At 36.4% G+C, this 12,997-nt stretch overlaps 2 protein-coding genes across 2 annotated transcripts in view; one reads left to right on the top strand and one right to left on the bottom strand.

Annotated features, from left to right (window-relative positions):
• LOC113049545 (oligophrenin-1-like) overlaps positions 1–1,402 on the top strand; it is a 31,578-nt gene extending 30,176 nt beyond the window's left edge. Inside the window, exon 24 of the mRNA XM_026211972.1 lies at positions 186–1,402. Coding sequence (XP_026067757.1) covers positions 186–197 — 12 coding nt within the window. The 3' untranslated portion in view covers positions 198–1,402. The remainder of the gene's footprint in view (positions 1–185) is intronic.
• A 296-nt stretch (positions 1,403–1,698) lies between these two features.
• Positions 1,699–12,997, bottom strand: part of LOC113049544 (androgen receptor) — a 64,887-nt gene continuing 53,588 nt past the window's right edge. The window contains exons 5-8 of the mRNA XM_026211971.1: positions 10,501–10,645; positions 9,699–9,829; positions 8,976–9,127; positions 1,699–6,809 (exon numbers count right to left, since the gene is read on the bottom strand). Of these exons, the coding sequence (XP_026067756.1) occupies positions 6,651–6,809; positions 8,976–9,127; positions 9,699–9,829; positions 10,501–10,645 (587 nt within the window). The 3' untranslated portion in view covers positions 1,699–6,650. The remainder of the gene's footprint in view (positions 6,810–8,975; positions 9,128–9,698; positions 9,830–10,500; positions 10,646–12,997) is intronic.

Raw genomic sequence — 12,997 nt, 5'->3', positions numbered from 1 at the left:
TCAACATGTAATATGCCAAAAGAACGCATTAAAAAGCTTCATGCATAATTTTTTTATCAACACTTGAAAGTGAGTATGTCAATGGCAGGGGAAGCGTTGTCTCATAAATGATGGAAAATTCCATCAGTGGCAGGAGGTAACCTATAGTGTTAATGCTCATTATTGTCACTTGTTTATCTTTGCAGAACTCAAAATAAGAACCGTCTTCCAGTCACTGCTAAAACTGAGTGTGTTATGGACCAGTTAACACACATCAGTGGTCATGAGACCGTGTATCCGTGTATGGCACAGGCTGGCATCTGGTCATGGTTTTGAGAGATCACTTATTGTTACTGACAGAGCATGAAGGAATGCCCCTCAACTCCAGTGTAGTTTTTTTTATTTTTCTGAATGAGTTGGAAAAGGTACTGTTTCTGCTTTACTTTATTAAAACCAAGTCTTTGATTCTTGCTTGGATCAAAGAACAAAAAGAAAAGCATTGAATGTTTTTACCTTCCTGCACACAAATGGAGAACTCCCTTCCATTCTTCCGCTTATTGTGTCTATCAGTATCTCCCCCTTTCTGTGACCTACTTAAGAGACCGATAAGACTTACGCTTTCCAATCTCACTCTACAGATGCTCTACTGACTTCAATCTAAAAGCGATAGAAAGTGGTATAGCCCAGATGTAATATATATAATACTCTGAATCAACACTAATCAGTATTTAATTGCGCAAAAGCTGAACATGCTTTATTAATTACCTGTTATTATCTGTGTAATTAGTAACTGGAGAGAGATGAATGACCTGGGTGCTGCTTCTAAATGTTTCTGATAAACAGAGTAGTTACTGTAATTGCAAAGTGTTGCTCCTTTTATCTGCCGAGACATGCTAGTGGTGTCCCAACAACAACCAAAAAAACCTTTCGTTACTTCGACTAGTCCACAGAGCAGAGTTTGCTTCAATGATCTTTTCTCTCTCGCACTTTATCTCTTTATCACTCTTTTAAATTGTCAGTCGTAGTCAGACTTTTGTCAGACTTAATTTTAATCATTGTGAATCTTGAATGCGAAAGTTAAAGATTTTCTTTCATTCTCATGTTCACACAACTGTAAATTTGAAAAAAAAAAAAAAGATGATATGTCAATGTTTTTGGTACTTAAGATATTTTAGGTCACTTTATGCGGGTTTGGCATGAACTCAGCTTCAAATCTGAAGCAGACTGGAGCACATTCTTATGTAATATTATTATTATCATAAAGCTCCAGATTTCCAGTTGACATTTTATGTATTTTTTGTAAATATTTTGTTTTTTATCTGTTTGTCAAGCTCTTAATACCTAACAGTCCCTAAACCTCGTTTGAATGTACTGCTGCAGGAAAATACAACTTTATATTAAATAAAAAAAATAATTGATGGAATGTGTTTGTATTTTCTTATGAACGTAAGCTGTAGATGAAAGTGCACTGAGCCGACACAAAGTAGAAATAACTCCATACAATGTAATGGCCTCATGATAATAATCAATAAATAATTGGGAGGAGAATAGACCCTTGGAATCCAATTCAATTAAAACAGCTGTAGGCCTATATCAGTCAAAATCACAGAAAAAAAAAACAACAGAAACGCTTCTCGTGCAGTGCTTTTGCATGATATTGTTTAAATCCACCCAATTCAGGGTGTATATCACAAAAAAAATCACAGGGAACAAATTTCATAGATTTTCAAATATTTTTTTATTGAATTGGATGCGGTAAAACACAAACAAACCCGATTTACACAGGTTCTACACAACAGCAATCAGATAAGTATTTTCCACACAAGTAGAAAGCAGTTCGCAAACTGCTCGAAAGAAATCGCTAGTTAACAACTGTCAATACAACATTTAATAGCAGTAGGCCTACTAAATAATCTGTGAAAAGCGTGCATGCACAGACACACACCCACTCTCACATACAACTGCTGTAAAAAAAGACTATAAAGTTACAAAGATTTGAGTAACAAACATTGTTTAAGAAGCCAGAATTTCCTCTTCTAGTCATATAAAGCCAAACTATTTAGCTCTTCCTTCTGCATAGACAGGAATTATTCACACCAGAGAAAAAAGCTGTAAAAAAGCATTCGCTAATGATTAATCGAGTAATTGCTTGTGTCAGCCAGCAAAGAGAGTTAAAGAACCAAGTCATGTTACATGTGCAAGTTTTTATACGGTTCACAAAGCTGAAACAGGACTCAAATAGATGGGGGAACTACTGTATATCAGTGAGAAATCGTTTGGTAAAATCCCCCCCAATTTATGAAAAAAAAAAAAAATAAAATTAACCACAGGAAGCATCCTGGTGACATGCAGACTGTTAAGACTCTAGGTTCTCTTGTTCATGTGAGAGCAGAAACATTGGTAGGATTCAAGCAAATCTTTTTTTGTCATTAACAGACCAAATTCAGTATTTTGTAAAAGACACCAAAACAATGTCCTTACTGCTTTCTTCCCCTTTTAAGCACATAAGGGCGGCGAAGCAGAGCCTGCTAACAAGAGCGCATATAAACATACACGGTTTGCTATTTGTTGATCACACCGCACACAGTAAATCCTAAGACTTTAATTGAAAATCAACACACAATGTTTTACATCATAGCTTATAAGAGATGTGTTAAGAAAAGTCTCAAGTCATCCAAGCACAAGTATTTTCACGAGCGCAGCGCGAGGTGTTAAAAGAGTGTCGCTAACTGACATATTACAAGCTTTCTATTGTAAACAGACAATAATAAGACCGCGAGAGAGTGTGTCTCTCGGAAAGTCGGTGTTTGCATGCGAGTGTCCCCTCCGAAAGCCGGCTAATAAAAAACTTTCTGATCAGACTTTGGCTTCGGCTCTGTCCTACAGCGTTGCATGTTTGTGTTGAAAGTCGCGAGCTCTTTTTTTGGCAGGGTACAAGTGCAGTTTGGAGTTCTGCAAATTCTAATGAGTGCTTTTGGGCCGTCTAAATGGGTAAACACCTGCGTGTAATTGCGCGGCGCTCGGTGCTGTCAGCGCAGAGGAGCTGTCTCTGACAGAATATTCTCTGCCTGGCGCATTCAAACCGTCAACATGCTCTGCGGCGACAAGAGCTCGAGCAGCTAAACCACACCTCGTCGTTTTAACTCGGCGGAAAACTCCGTGCTCTGCCGAAAGTACACCCCAGGTCACCCCAGGCCTGACAAAGATAACACAGCGCCGCGATTTTGGGGCTCTTTAAAGAGTAATCTACATACATAACGCTGCAGGTATTATTCAATCATTTAGAAACGAAGAGCGCGCGGAGGGAAGTTGTTGACACGACGTCTAGATAATACGCGCTGCACCAGGGTATGAGGAAAGCGAGTAAAGAGGTTCCTTTCTGACAGATAAATAGAGAATGATTTAATTGAAGCAGAAGCCGTTTTTTTTTTTTTGTCTTTTGTCTCATTGAAAGCCATGGCTCATCCGAAAATAATCCCTCAAGTTGTTCCAAACCTGTAAGAGTCTTCCCCCCCCCCCCCATTTTCTACCAAATATTGAATAAGAAATTATAAAAATAAATAAATAAATAAATAAAATTCTGTTTACCTAAAAGCTAATATAGCATTTTTACCATATATGCAACTTATTGGTTACAAGGAACTGTTCAGTTACTAACAGTCTTCAAAATATGTTCCTTTCAGAATAAAGCACTCATAAAGGTTTGAAACAACTTGAGGTTGAGTAAATGAAAGCTTTCATTTTTGGGTGAACTATCTTGTTAAAACCCTTGAGGGTGTTAAAGGACAGCTTTAGCACCACTTGTAGTTGATTTGAAAGAGCTGATGGTGATTAAGATATTTGGTATGAGTTTCTGAGAAAAAAAAAAACAGTTCTGTCCCATGTCAGCACATTGGCTACACAAAGCTCATTTTCTTTTTTTTCTTCTTTTTTTTTTTTTTAAAGCTGTGCACCATTTGAAGCATGTTTTGGTATTCTAAAAAAGCTTGTTAAAAGAGTGTCTTAAGCATGTGATTATTTATTGCTAGCGGGGAGAAATACAAATCTCTTGTTATAAAGGAAAGAGAGGAAACTGTACTGTAAAACTATTGCCTACATCCATAAATTAGCACATTGAAAGGTTGAAAAGAACCACGCTTAACCTTTACATATACTGTATATACAAGAAGGGATGGACTGGGAGTAAAAAACAGCCCTGGATTTTCTCCCAAATAGGCCCACCACAACTACAAAGTCATTACTATCTCACAATATTACAGCAATCCTATCGCATTTATGGCAAATAACATCACGAAACCCATGGTGACCCTGCTGACAAAAAACAATAGAAACCATCACTGAAATTTGAATGATTCCCAATACAAATACCATTACAAACATTACAAACCATCAACTTTTAACAATTAAAACCATTAAATAATGGTTTCCTGTAGTGTGTTTTGGGACATATTACATTAAGATTCAGTGGCTTTAGCAAAAGTAATGAATAGAAGGTGACCAATTACCAGTAGAGACCAACAGGCACCATTACAGTTTCCATTAAAAACCAATACAATTTTCATAATAACCAGAACAATCATTACAAATTACGTGATGGTTTCTATTTCTTTTTTTTTCTACAGAGGATTGAAATAAATGTATTATTGTATGAACTAAAATATTTGAAATCTACATAAAAAAAGCAGAATGCTAAATGTATATGACAATGATAAACATAAACCTAGAATCTAGAAACCTGAAACAACAAAATTCTGCAATTTGATTATTCATATGTCTCAAATTGTGTGTGTGTGTGTGTGTGTGTGTGTGTTTGTGTGTGTGTCATATTAATCAGACTAATCACCTTATATAGGCTCTTTAATTTACTAGATTTTCTAACCCAATAGCTCTCAAATGTAACCCGCAGTAAAATCATTGCTGTCTCTTTTTGAATGAATGCGACAGTGTGGAGTGATAAATAGCAGTGGACGCTCGGACTAGGGTTGTCCTGGGATTTGACTCTAGAGCTAAAGGCTACATGCTGTGTATAGAGAGAGAGGCGGGCAAAGGTAACCTGATTTAACTGTTTGCTTTTTTTTTCCTTTAAGCTTCTCCCAACTGCCTTTATCTTCACGCCTTTTGCTTGGCATCACAAGCCCACTCTCACTTTTTTATAAGCAAAAAAAAGATTGCATGAGTGCCCCCTTTTGTCAGCTGTCAACGTCACTTAATCTGACACTTTTACTTTGAGAATGAAGGATGAAGAAGTCCAGCCAGGACTTCTCTAGAACATCCAGATGGTCAGTTCACCCCTGTATACAATAATATTACCTTGCCAAAACGTCCATTAAGGATATTGAAAGAGAAAGAGAGAGTAACTTCATAAGAGCCTTATGGGAAACAATACCGTTTCCTAACAATATCAATTTAGCTTACTGGAAATGCAGTTTGGTTTGTTTGAATAGCTAGGACTTTAGCATGCAATAATTTGTTTGTTGTTTTGTTGATGGATATGAAGACAGCATGCATAGATTTTTATATATGTCCTTATATTTGAAGATCACCTGTGCTTACCCAAGCGTGGCTGTATTTATGTACAAACTGTCAACAAAATCCTCTAAAACCTGCTCTAAAATATCCAGGTTGTACAAGAGGGCACTGAGCCCCGTCTTAACAAAAGTCTGCTGTCTGGACGAGGCAAGTTTATGACTGCGAGATGTTTTTGTTTTGTTTGTTTGTATAAAATTGTGCTGTTGTTTCAGTCTTAGAGGCAAACCCCAACTGTGACCGATTTTCAAATTAAAGTCACAAATTGTCTGACCCCAAATGAATGATAAATGCCTTTTAAAAAGCTTTTAGAAAGACCCTCTACATTTCATAAGAAATGAATGAAGCGCTTGTTTTACAATCAATAAACTAATAAAGGAGGGAGGAGACTGAAAGCCAGCCTGCTGTACTGAAATCCATACTGTTGTAATACAGTACTGTATTTAGAAGTGTGTTGTTCTAACTAAAAAGAGTAAAAAAGCGAAGCAAAGAAACGGTCATGGTTTTTTGTCACATTCTTATGTATTCACTATGCATGCTGCTTGGCTTTGTCCTGATCTCTCAAGTCAATGGACAATAAATGAAACCTTTTATCCTGCGATGCATAGAGATTGGAGCCAGGTCCCAGACTCTGATAGAGATCTGTGCAGTGTCCTTGTTTATTTTTTTTTATTTTTTTTGATTAAGGGCTCAAATGAAAATTCAGTGTCATAATTATTTTCCTAACTGTCCACAAGGCAACATATTGTAACTCTTTAAGGATAACTGCTGGTAAGAAGAAAGAACAAAACCTGCTTGATACCATGCTGTCAGTTTGAGAAAATGAGCTCAAATGATCTCTGCTGAGAAGATAGACAACTGTAACGATGTAATGGTCCCACTACTTTTCAGGGCCATTTTTCAAAGAGAGAGAGATAGAGAGATGACACTGATATATATAAAGGGAGGGAGGTATAGAAGGGGAGAAATTCTAAATAAAAAAGGGGGAAAAATCTGTATCACTCAGTCCCGTCGCTTGATTCAAGTCCAGATTAAAAGCATTGCAGGCTGGTTTAGGCTGGATCAAACTGGATTAGGCCAAACTGACCGGCTCATATGGCCTGGGTAGGGTTGGTATGGATCCGTTGTTCAGGGGTGTAGTCTTGTCATTTGTGGAACAGGATTGGTTTAGACAGGCCGGCGAGGATTTTTGGCACCTGGACCGAGATGATTTCTGCAATCATTTCGGGAAAGCTGACCTTCGTGGGCAGAGACCGAGCTTGGACAAAGAGGTCAAAGGTGAACTGGTGCAACTTCCGAACAATCTGGGTGAGGGAGAGAAAAGAGAAAAAGAGGGGAAAGGAGAGATAAGAACAAGCACAATGACAACATGAAAAACATGTAGGGATAGAAAAATTCAATAAGTGTCATGTAAAGTATCATCATTTCCATGTGCTGCCTGCATTGATTTAGAATCAGATTTACTAAATAAATAACAGAACTCAGTTAATGGCACTAACAAAGCCAAAAAAAGAATAAGAAATTACAGTGAACTGAATGCACATGTTACAGATCACCATCTGAGGCCGGTTCTGAGCGTTTAGGTGTGGATGATGCAGCAGACTACCACAATCTGGCATACTATGCTGAGATTGTACTAGGGTTGGGCAGATAGACGATGCAATCGTGTATCACCAATGGCTGACAGACAACACGATGTTGAGCAAGCATCGTGATACCTTCTCCCTACCCCTTCAGTGTATTATAGAACCCTTCAATTTGAATGCGAGCTTGTATTTTACTTTCATTTCACTTTCAAACTCACTCAGTTTATACTATGGAGCAGCAGTATTTACCACAAATTATACAAGATTAGATGTTTGTCAGTGGAGCTCAGGATAAAAAAAAAAAACATTTACCATCTTCCCCAGTAATCTCTTCTTATTCTCTTTATGTGATGGTGAGTGAAATTGTTTGTACTGTAAGGTAACAGGCTACTGCAGGCAAGTGGCTTGCCATTTCCCTTTAGTGAACACATTATAGAACACATTATGTATTTTCCGTGCCTTTTCACGGACATCGTCCGATGCCCATTTGGTAGACATCGCCCAACCCTAGATCAGGGTTCCGCTTGGCCAGGAGGGACAATGCACGGCAGAGTATAGGTCCAAAATCACCTACCTACCAAACTCACCTACCATGCTCAGGTGTTTTTTTTTTTTAGGTTTAGAGCTACACTCTGCAGGAAAGAGGATCTCGTGGGCCATATTTGAGGATCCCTGCCCTAGATTGCACAGCATTCACCTGCATTAGCTCTTTAAAATGTTGACTACACAGCACATATTCCTGGTCTTAATGATCTTCTCCATCATTTGATGAATTACTGCTGCCATCATAAACAAAAATATACACAAAAGTCTAATTCATAAAATTAATTTTACTTTATGATTAAAGATGGAATTATATAAAAGGAACAAAGGAATATCAAAGGAACAAAACATTAAATATTAGCTTAGTGCACGTTTAAGTGTAACATAAGATAAATTAGGCATTACAGTAGCTTGGAAAGTAGTGCACTGTGCCATCAATGACACGGTCAAAGGTATAGTCCTCCCAAGAATATTTAGAAGTATGTGTGTAACGTTTGCTGATCCCTTTTGACTTTCAAAGTATGAAAAAATAAATAAATAAATAAATAAATAAATAAATATATATATATATATATATATATATATATATATATATATATATATATATATATATATATATATATATATATATATATATTCAATAAAAATAGATATACAACCTTTAACTGTTTGGTTGCCCAGAGGTTTGAAACAACTTCAGGGTGAGTAATTCATGACATAAAGTCTGAAGAACTAGGTCTCAAGCAATGGATCAACTGAGAAAATGCACAACCTAAATGCAGTGTATGTCACTTCAGATCAAAGTATCTGCTAAATTAAAATAGCGCTGAGTATTGTCATCAATAATGAGCCTAATTTACATATAATGGTGTGTTTGTGCTGAAAAGAATGACAGTTAATTTAAATACACTTTCCGCACATTTAGCATCTGGTTAAAACCGGACTGCAGATTGTTAATGATAAAAAAAAAAAATGCATGGAATAGTGGCACAACTTTTTAGTGAATTTGTCTGTAATTGTCATATTTGTGTCATGTGTATGAAAACACACACACACTTGAGAAAAATTGTGGTCCTTTACATTTTGTGGTAACCATACTTTTTTATTAATAGAAAGTTTGAAAGAATAGAAAACTTTTACTTGAAATAGAAATGTTCTGTGACAATGTAAGTATCTTTACTGTCACTTTGATCAACATAATAAATCTTTGAATAAAGTATTTATTTATATTACTATCACCAAACATTTGAATGGTAGTGTATCATGCCAGTATTGCATATAAGACAAAAATCAGTATTTTAGTGTGTGGCATGTGTGTGTGTGTGTGTGTGTGTTACTAACTGGTTGCAGTGAGTCCATCAGTCGGGTCAGCTGTTGGAAGCGCATGGCGCAGTTGGTCTTCCTGCCATAGTTGATTAAACGATCAAGCTCATTTATGTATGTCAGACGCAGATCATCAAAATACTTCTGACTCTTCAGCCCCTCCACTGGAACTGCAGAAATGGAAATATAAACCTTCATTTGAACATGCACACATACCTGCATACACTTGAAAAATAACATGATTTAATTGAAATGTACTGAATTTGTGTGTTTGCTTATTGCATTTTGCATGATTTATTACACTGTGCTGGTAATGTTTTTTTTGTAATACAAATAGGAAATACCCTAAAAACAGGGTACACAAGGTACCGGAACTCTTAACACTAGTCTCTTAGTTTTTTAAAAAATTATGTTTTTGTTCTTTTTTTTTTAACTACTATTTAAGAAAATGGTCAATGAAAGGGGGTACCTTTAGGGGTCATGCTAAATATTATATTTGATTTGTTGAATACGGTCTAAAAGCTCTTACAGACTAAGTCAGGATAGATATTTTCTATTAGCTTCTTGAAAAGCTTGGCTCATTATATGTTATAGAAGATTACATAACATATATCTCACACCGGAAAACAGGAATGATGCCTCTAATTATTATTATTAGTTGTATTTTAATTTGGTTTATTTTAGTATCCATACGAACAATATTCTGAACACACACACACACACAAACAGCAGTAGACTCACTGATGCTGAAAAGGAGGAGGGCCTTCATGCACAGGAACTCTTCCTGCGTGACCTGCAGCAGCACAAACTCCTGCGAGAGGTGCTTCATCTGAACACAGTGCTCGTACATACTGGAGATATGCATCCTATGACTGACAGATGAGGGACAAATTAATTGACATACACAGAGAAAGAATCGAACAAAGAAACATCTGAAAATAACGAACAGCTTGTAACAACTTTCTTCTTGCTAATTACCATACAATACTGACTACTGAGTAATCATCTAATGATTCCCAAATCTCTCACTAAACGAACTGTAATACACAAGTTCTGTCATCAGCAGTGGTATGGGATTGGCCAAAATGCATTTAGGAAGTTTTCTATTTCAGAAAATGTTGAAAAAGGCCATTGAGAGCATGTGAACCCCCCGAAAATCCAATCTCTCCTGGGATTGTGTTTGTGACAAAGATCCTCCACACCATAATAAGCCAGCAATAAATTATAAATGAATCTTGGAAGAATCCACGACGGGACTCTTATTGTGTGCATGAAGTACAAGATATGTAGCTGCCCAGGAAAGAAAGAGAGAGACAGGGGAAGATAGAGAGGAGGAATGGGGTAGAGAAAGGGCCGCCGAGGAGAAATGAAAGAAAAATGAGTGAGAGGAAAGATGGATTTGAACATATACGAGACAAACAAATGGACAGAAGAAAATGGAATGGGAGAGGGAAGGCAACAATGCAGAACACAGATGGGTGTCGGACTCAAAAGAAAACAGGCAAATAAGAGCAGAGCGGATGTGAAATTGAATGAGACTGACTCATTGAAGACCAGGTCTGGTGCAAAGTACAGCATTCGCGCGTTGGCGTTCTTGTAGGACCTCCAACCCAGTGCAAAGACCATCACTCCCATCCAGGTGTGTTGAATGACTGTCATCTGATCATCTACATGCAGGTTACGGAAACCTGAGAGACAGGAGAGATGGGAGAGATATTTGTGGTTTGTGTTTGCTGCCAATAACTTACAGTTTGTCTGCTGCTTGGGTAATATTTTTTGAGACCAACTGCATTTTCAACTATTTCAGTTCCACCATCTCATGCCATGAATCACACTTCACTTGATGTTACTTTCAGAAAAAAAGTATGCATGTCAATCTGAACCGAGGATTTTCAGTACATTGATCTGAACCAAATAAAACAGTTTGTAGAAGACCAGGCAGCATATGCACCACTTTCAGGAAACAAAGGGGAAACAAGCTGAACGTTCTGGGATAAACTTGATCTCACTTCCCTCATAACACATTTATCATTGGATTCAGTGCAGATTAAAATGCCAGGCCTCACAGTTTTATTAATGCTATCAATAACAGGAAATTGGAGAACTGCAACCAATCACATCAAGCTGATTCAATCAACCGATCATACACTGTCACACTGAGCTTCAAAAAAGGGTTCTTGCCAAGCCACAACCCATTCGCTTTCTATCTCCCATCCTGGTGTTTTTCTCTCAGTATTTGATGGTTTGATGCCACCGCTGCATTTTACATATGACTGAAGTCTGCCTTTGCTTTTCAAAAAGCCATTTATCAAAGCCATTAGAGTGAAGGAGATTACACAACACCTCTCAAGCCTCTGAATTAAAATACAAACCATAATTAAATCACTGAGAAAAAAAAATAACCAAATCAATTTCCACTGATGTCCCGACTTGAATCACCAGACAGGATCTGATCTATATCTGGTTATTATACTATTGTGTCAATCATGGCCATTTTTGGGGGATTGGGTAAAAACTAATATTTTCTTTGTCATATGAATACATGTCAATATACAGATTTAAAAAAAAAAAAATTCAAAAAGTTTCTAATTCTATTGCTGAAGGTAAAATGTTTTTTTATATATTTTTTTATTTTGGCAAATATCATTAACTAACCATTGACAGATAAATATATCAAGTGTTTGGTCATATCACATGACATTTTACTAACCTTGTCTTGTAATGAAAATGTCAATATATATAGACTCGCTAATCTTTACAAAGTCATGAGGAGCTGCAATATTATGAGAATAAAGACGAAATGTTTCGAGAATAAAGTTGTAATACTATGAGAATATAGTCTAAATATTACAAGAATAAAGTCGAAATGTTTTGAGAATAAAGTCGAAATATTATGAGGTTAAAGTCTAAATATTATGAGAATACATTTTCACATATTTTGAAAGTTTTGAAAGTATTAAAAAGTTTAACTCAAATTGTTTCACATAAATACAGTGATTTAATGATTAAAGAGCTATAAAACTGATTTTGAAAGCTGAGACATTAAAAGTAGGTCTATCAAAAGCACAAATCTTATTGCTATTGTGTGGCTGGTGCTCTTCAAATAACGAACGCAATGGAAGATATGAAATATTATTTCCAAGCATACTGTCTCCGCGAGTATGACACATGGTATGATTTCTGCTAATAATCCCACATATATTTATGAGCTACAGCGCCCCCCCCCCCCCCCCCAAGGAATGTAGATTGTGTGTGAGCTGATGTTAAGTTAAAAAGTTGTTATTCTCGTAATATTTCGACTTTATTCTCAGAATATTTCAATTACGATTTTTTTTTTCAAAATGCCAGAATTATTGTATAATTCTGAATTGGTGAAAGAAAAGCTTTTAAAAAAATAAGCACTAAAGTGGCATTGTTGTTGCTGTTGTTGTTGTTTTCAAATAAATAATACATTAATTTCTGTCATGACAATTCTCTGAGGGACTGGCATGGTTATGTACATAACAATCTTAATGTATTTGGTCTTGGCGGAAGAGATCTGCTACGCTTCTGCTGCTGCTGCAGAGCAAGTACAGAGACTTGCTACTGCCAATACATCCACAACATGCTGCTGTGAGCATGTAAGAAATATTGCTGCTGCAAATATGACATACATGAAATAACCCCCATATACTGTAGCATACATGAATCACCTCATAGCAGATCTATACAGGTGGAACTGGGGAAGTTGGAGGGTTTCTGAAGCAAGCTGTAACTGCTACAGTAATCCCTAGTCATATATTTGAATGCTGAGCAGCGAGCTCATTGGATACCAATACAGGAGAGAAACCAGTCCCCTTATGAAACAAAAATATATTGCAGTATATTGGAAAATATCATGTAATATATTAGGCATATATTCTTATATATATAATTTTTTTTCCAATATATTGCAATATATTGAAAGCGGCAATCATTTGTATATTTTGCAATATATTATATAATATAGGTGTCATCAATATATTATAAATTTATTCAAATATATAAAATATTAGAAATAA

Source organism: Carassius auratus, chromosome 30, assembly GCF_003368295.1.
Source record: "Carassius auratus strain Wakin chromosome 30, ASM336829v1, whole genome shotgun sequence".
Taxonomy (NCBI): Eukaryota; Metazoa; Chordata; class Actinopteri; order Cypriniformes; family Cyprinidae; genus Carassius; species Carassius auratus.
Note: the sequence above shows the minus strand (reverse complement) of the source record. Positions and strands in the feature narration are given on the sequence as shown.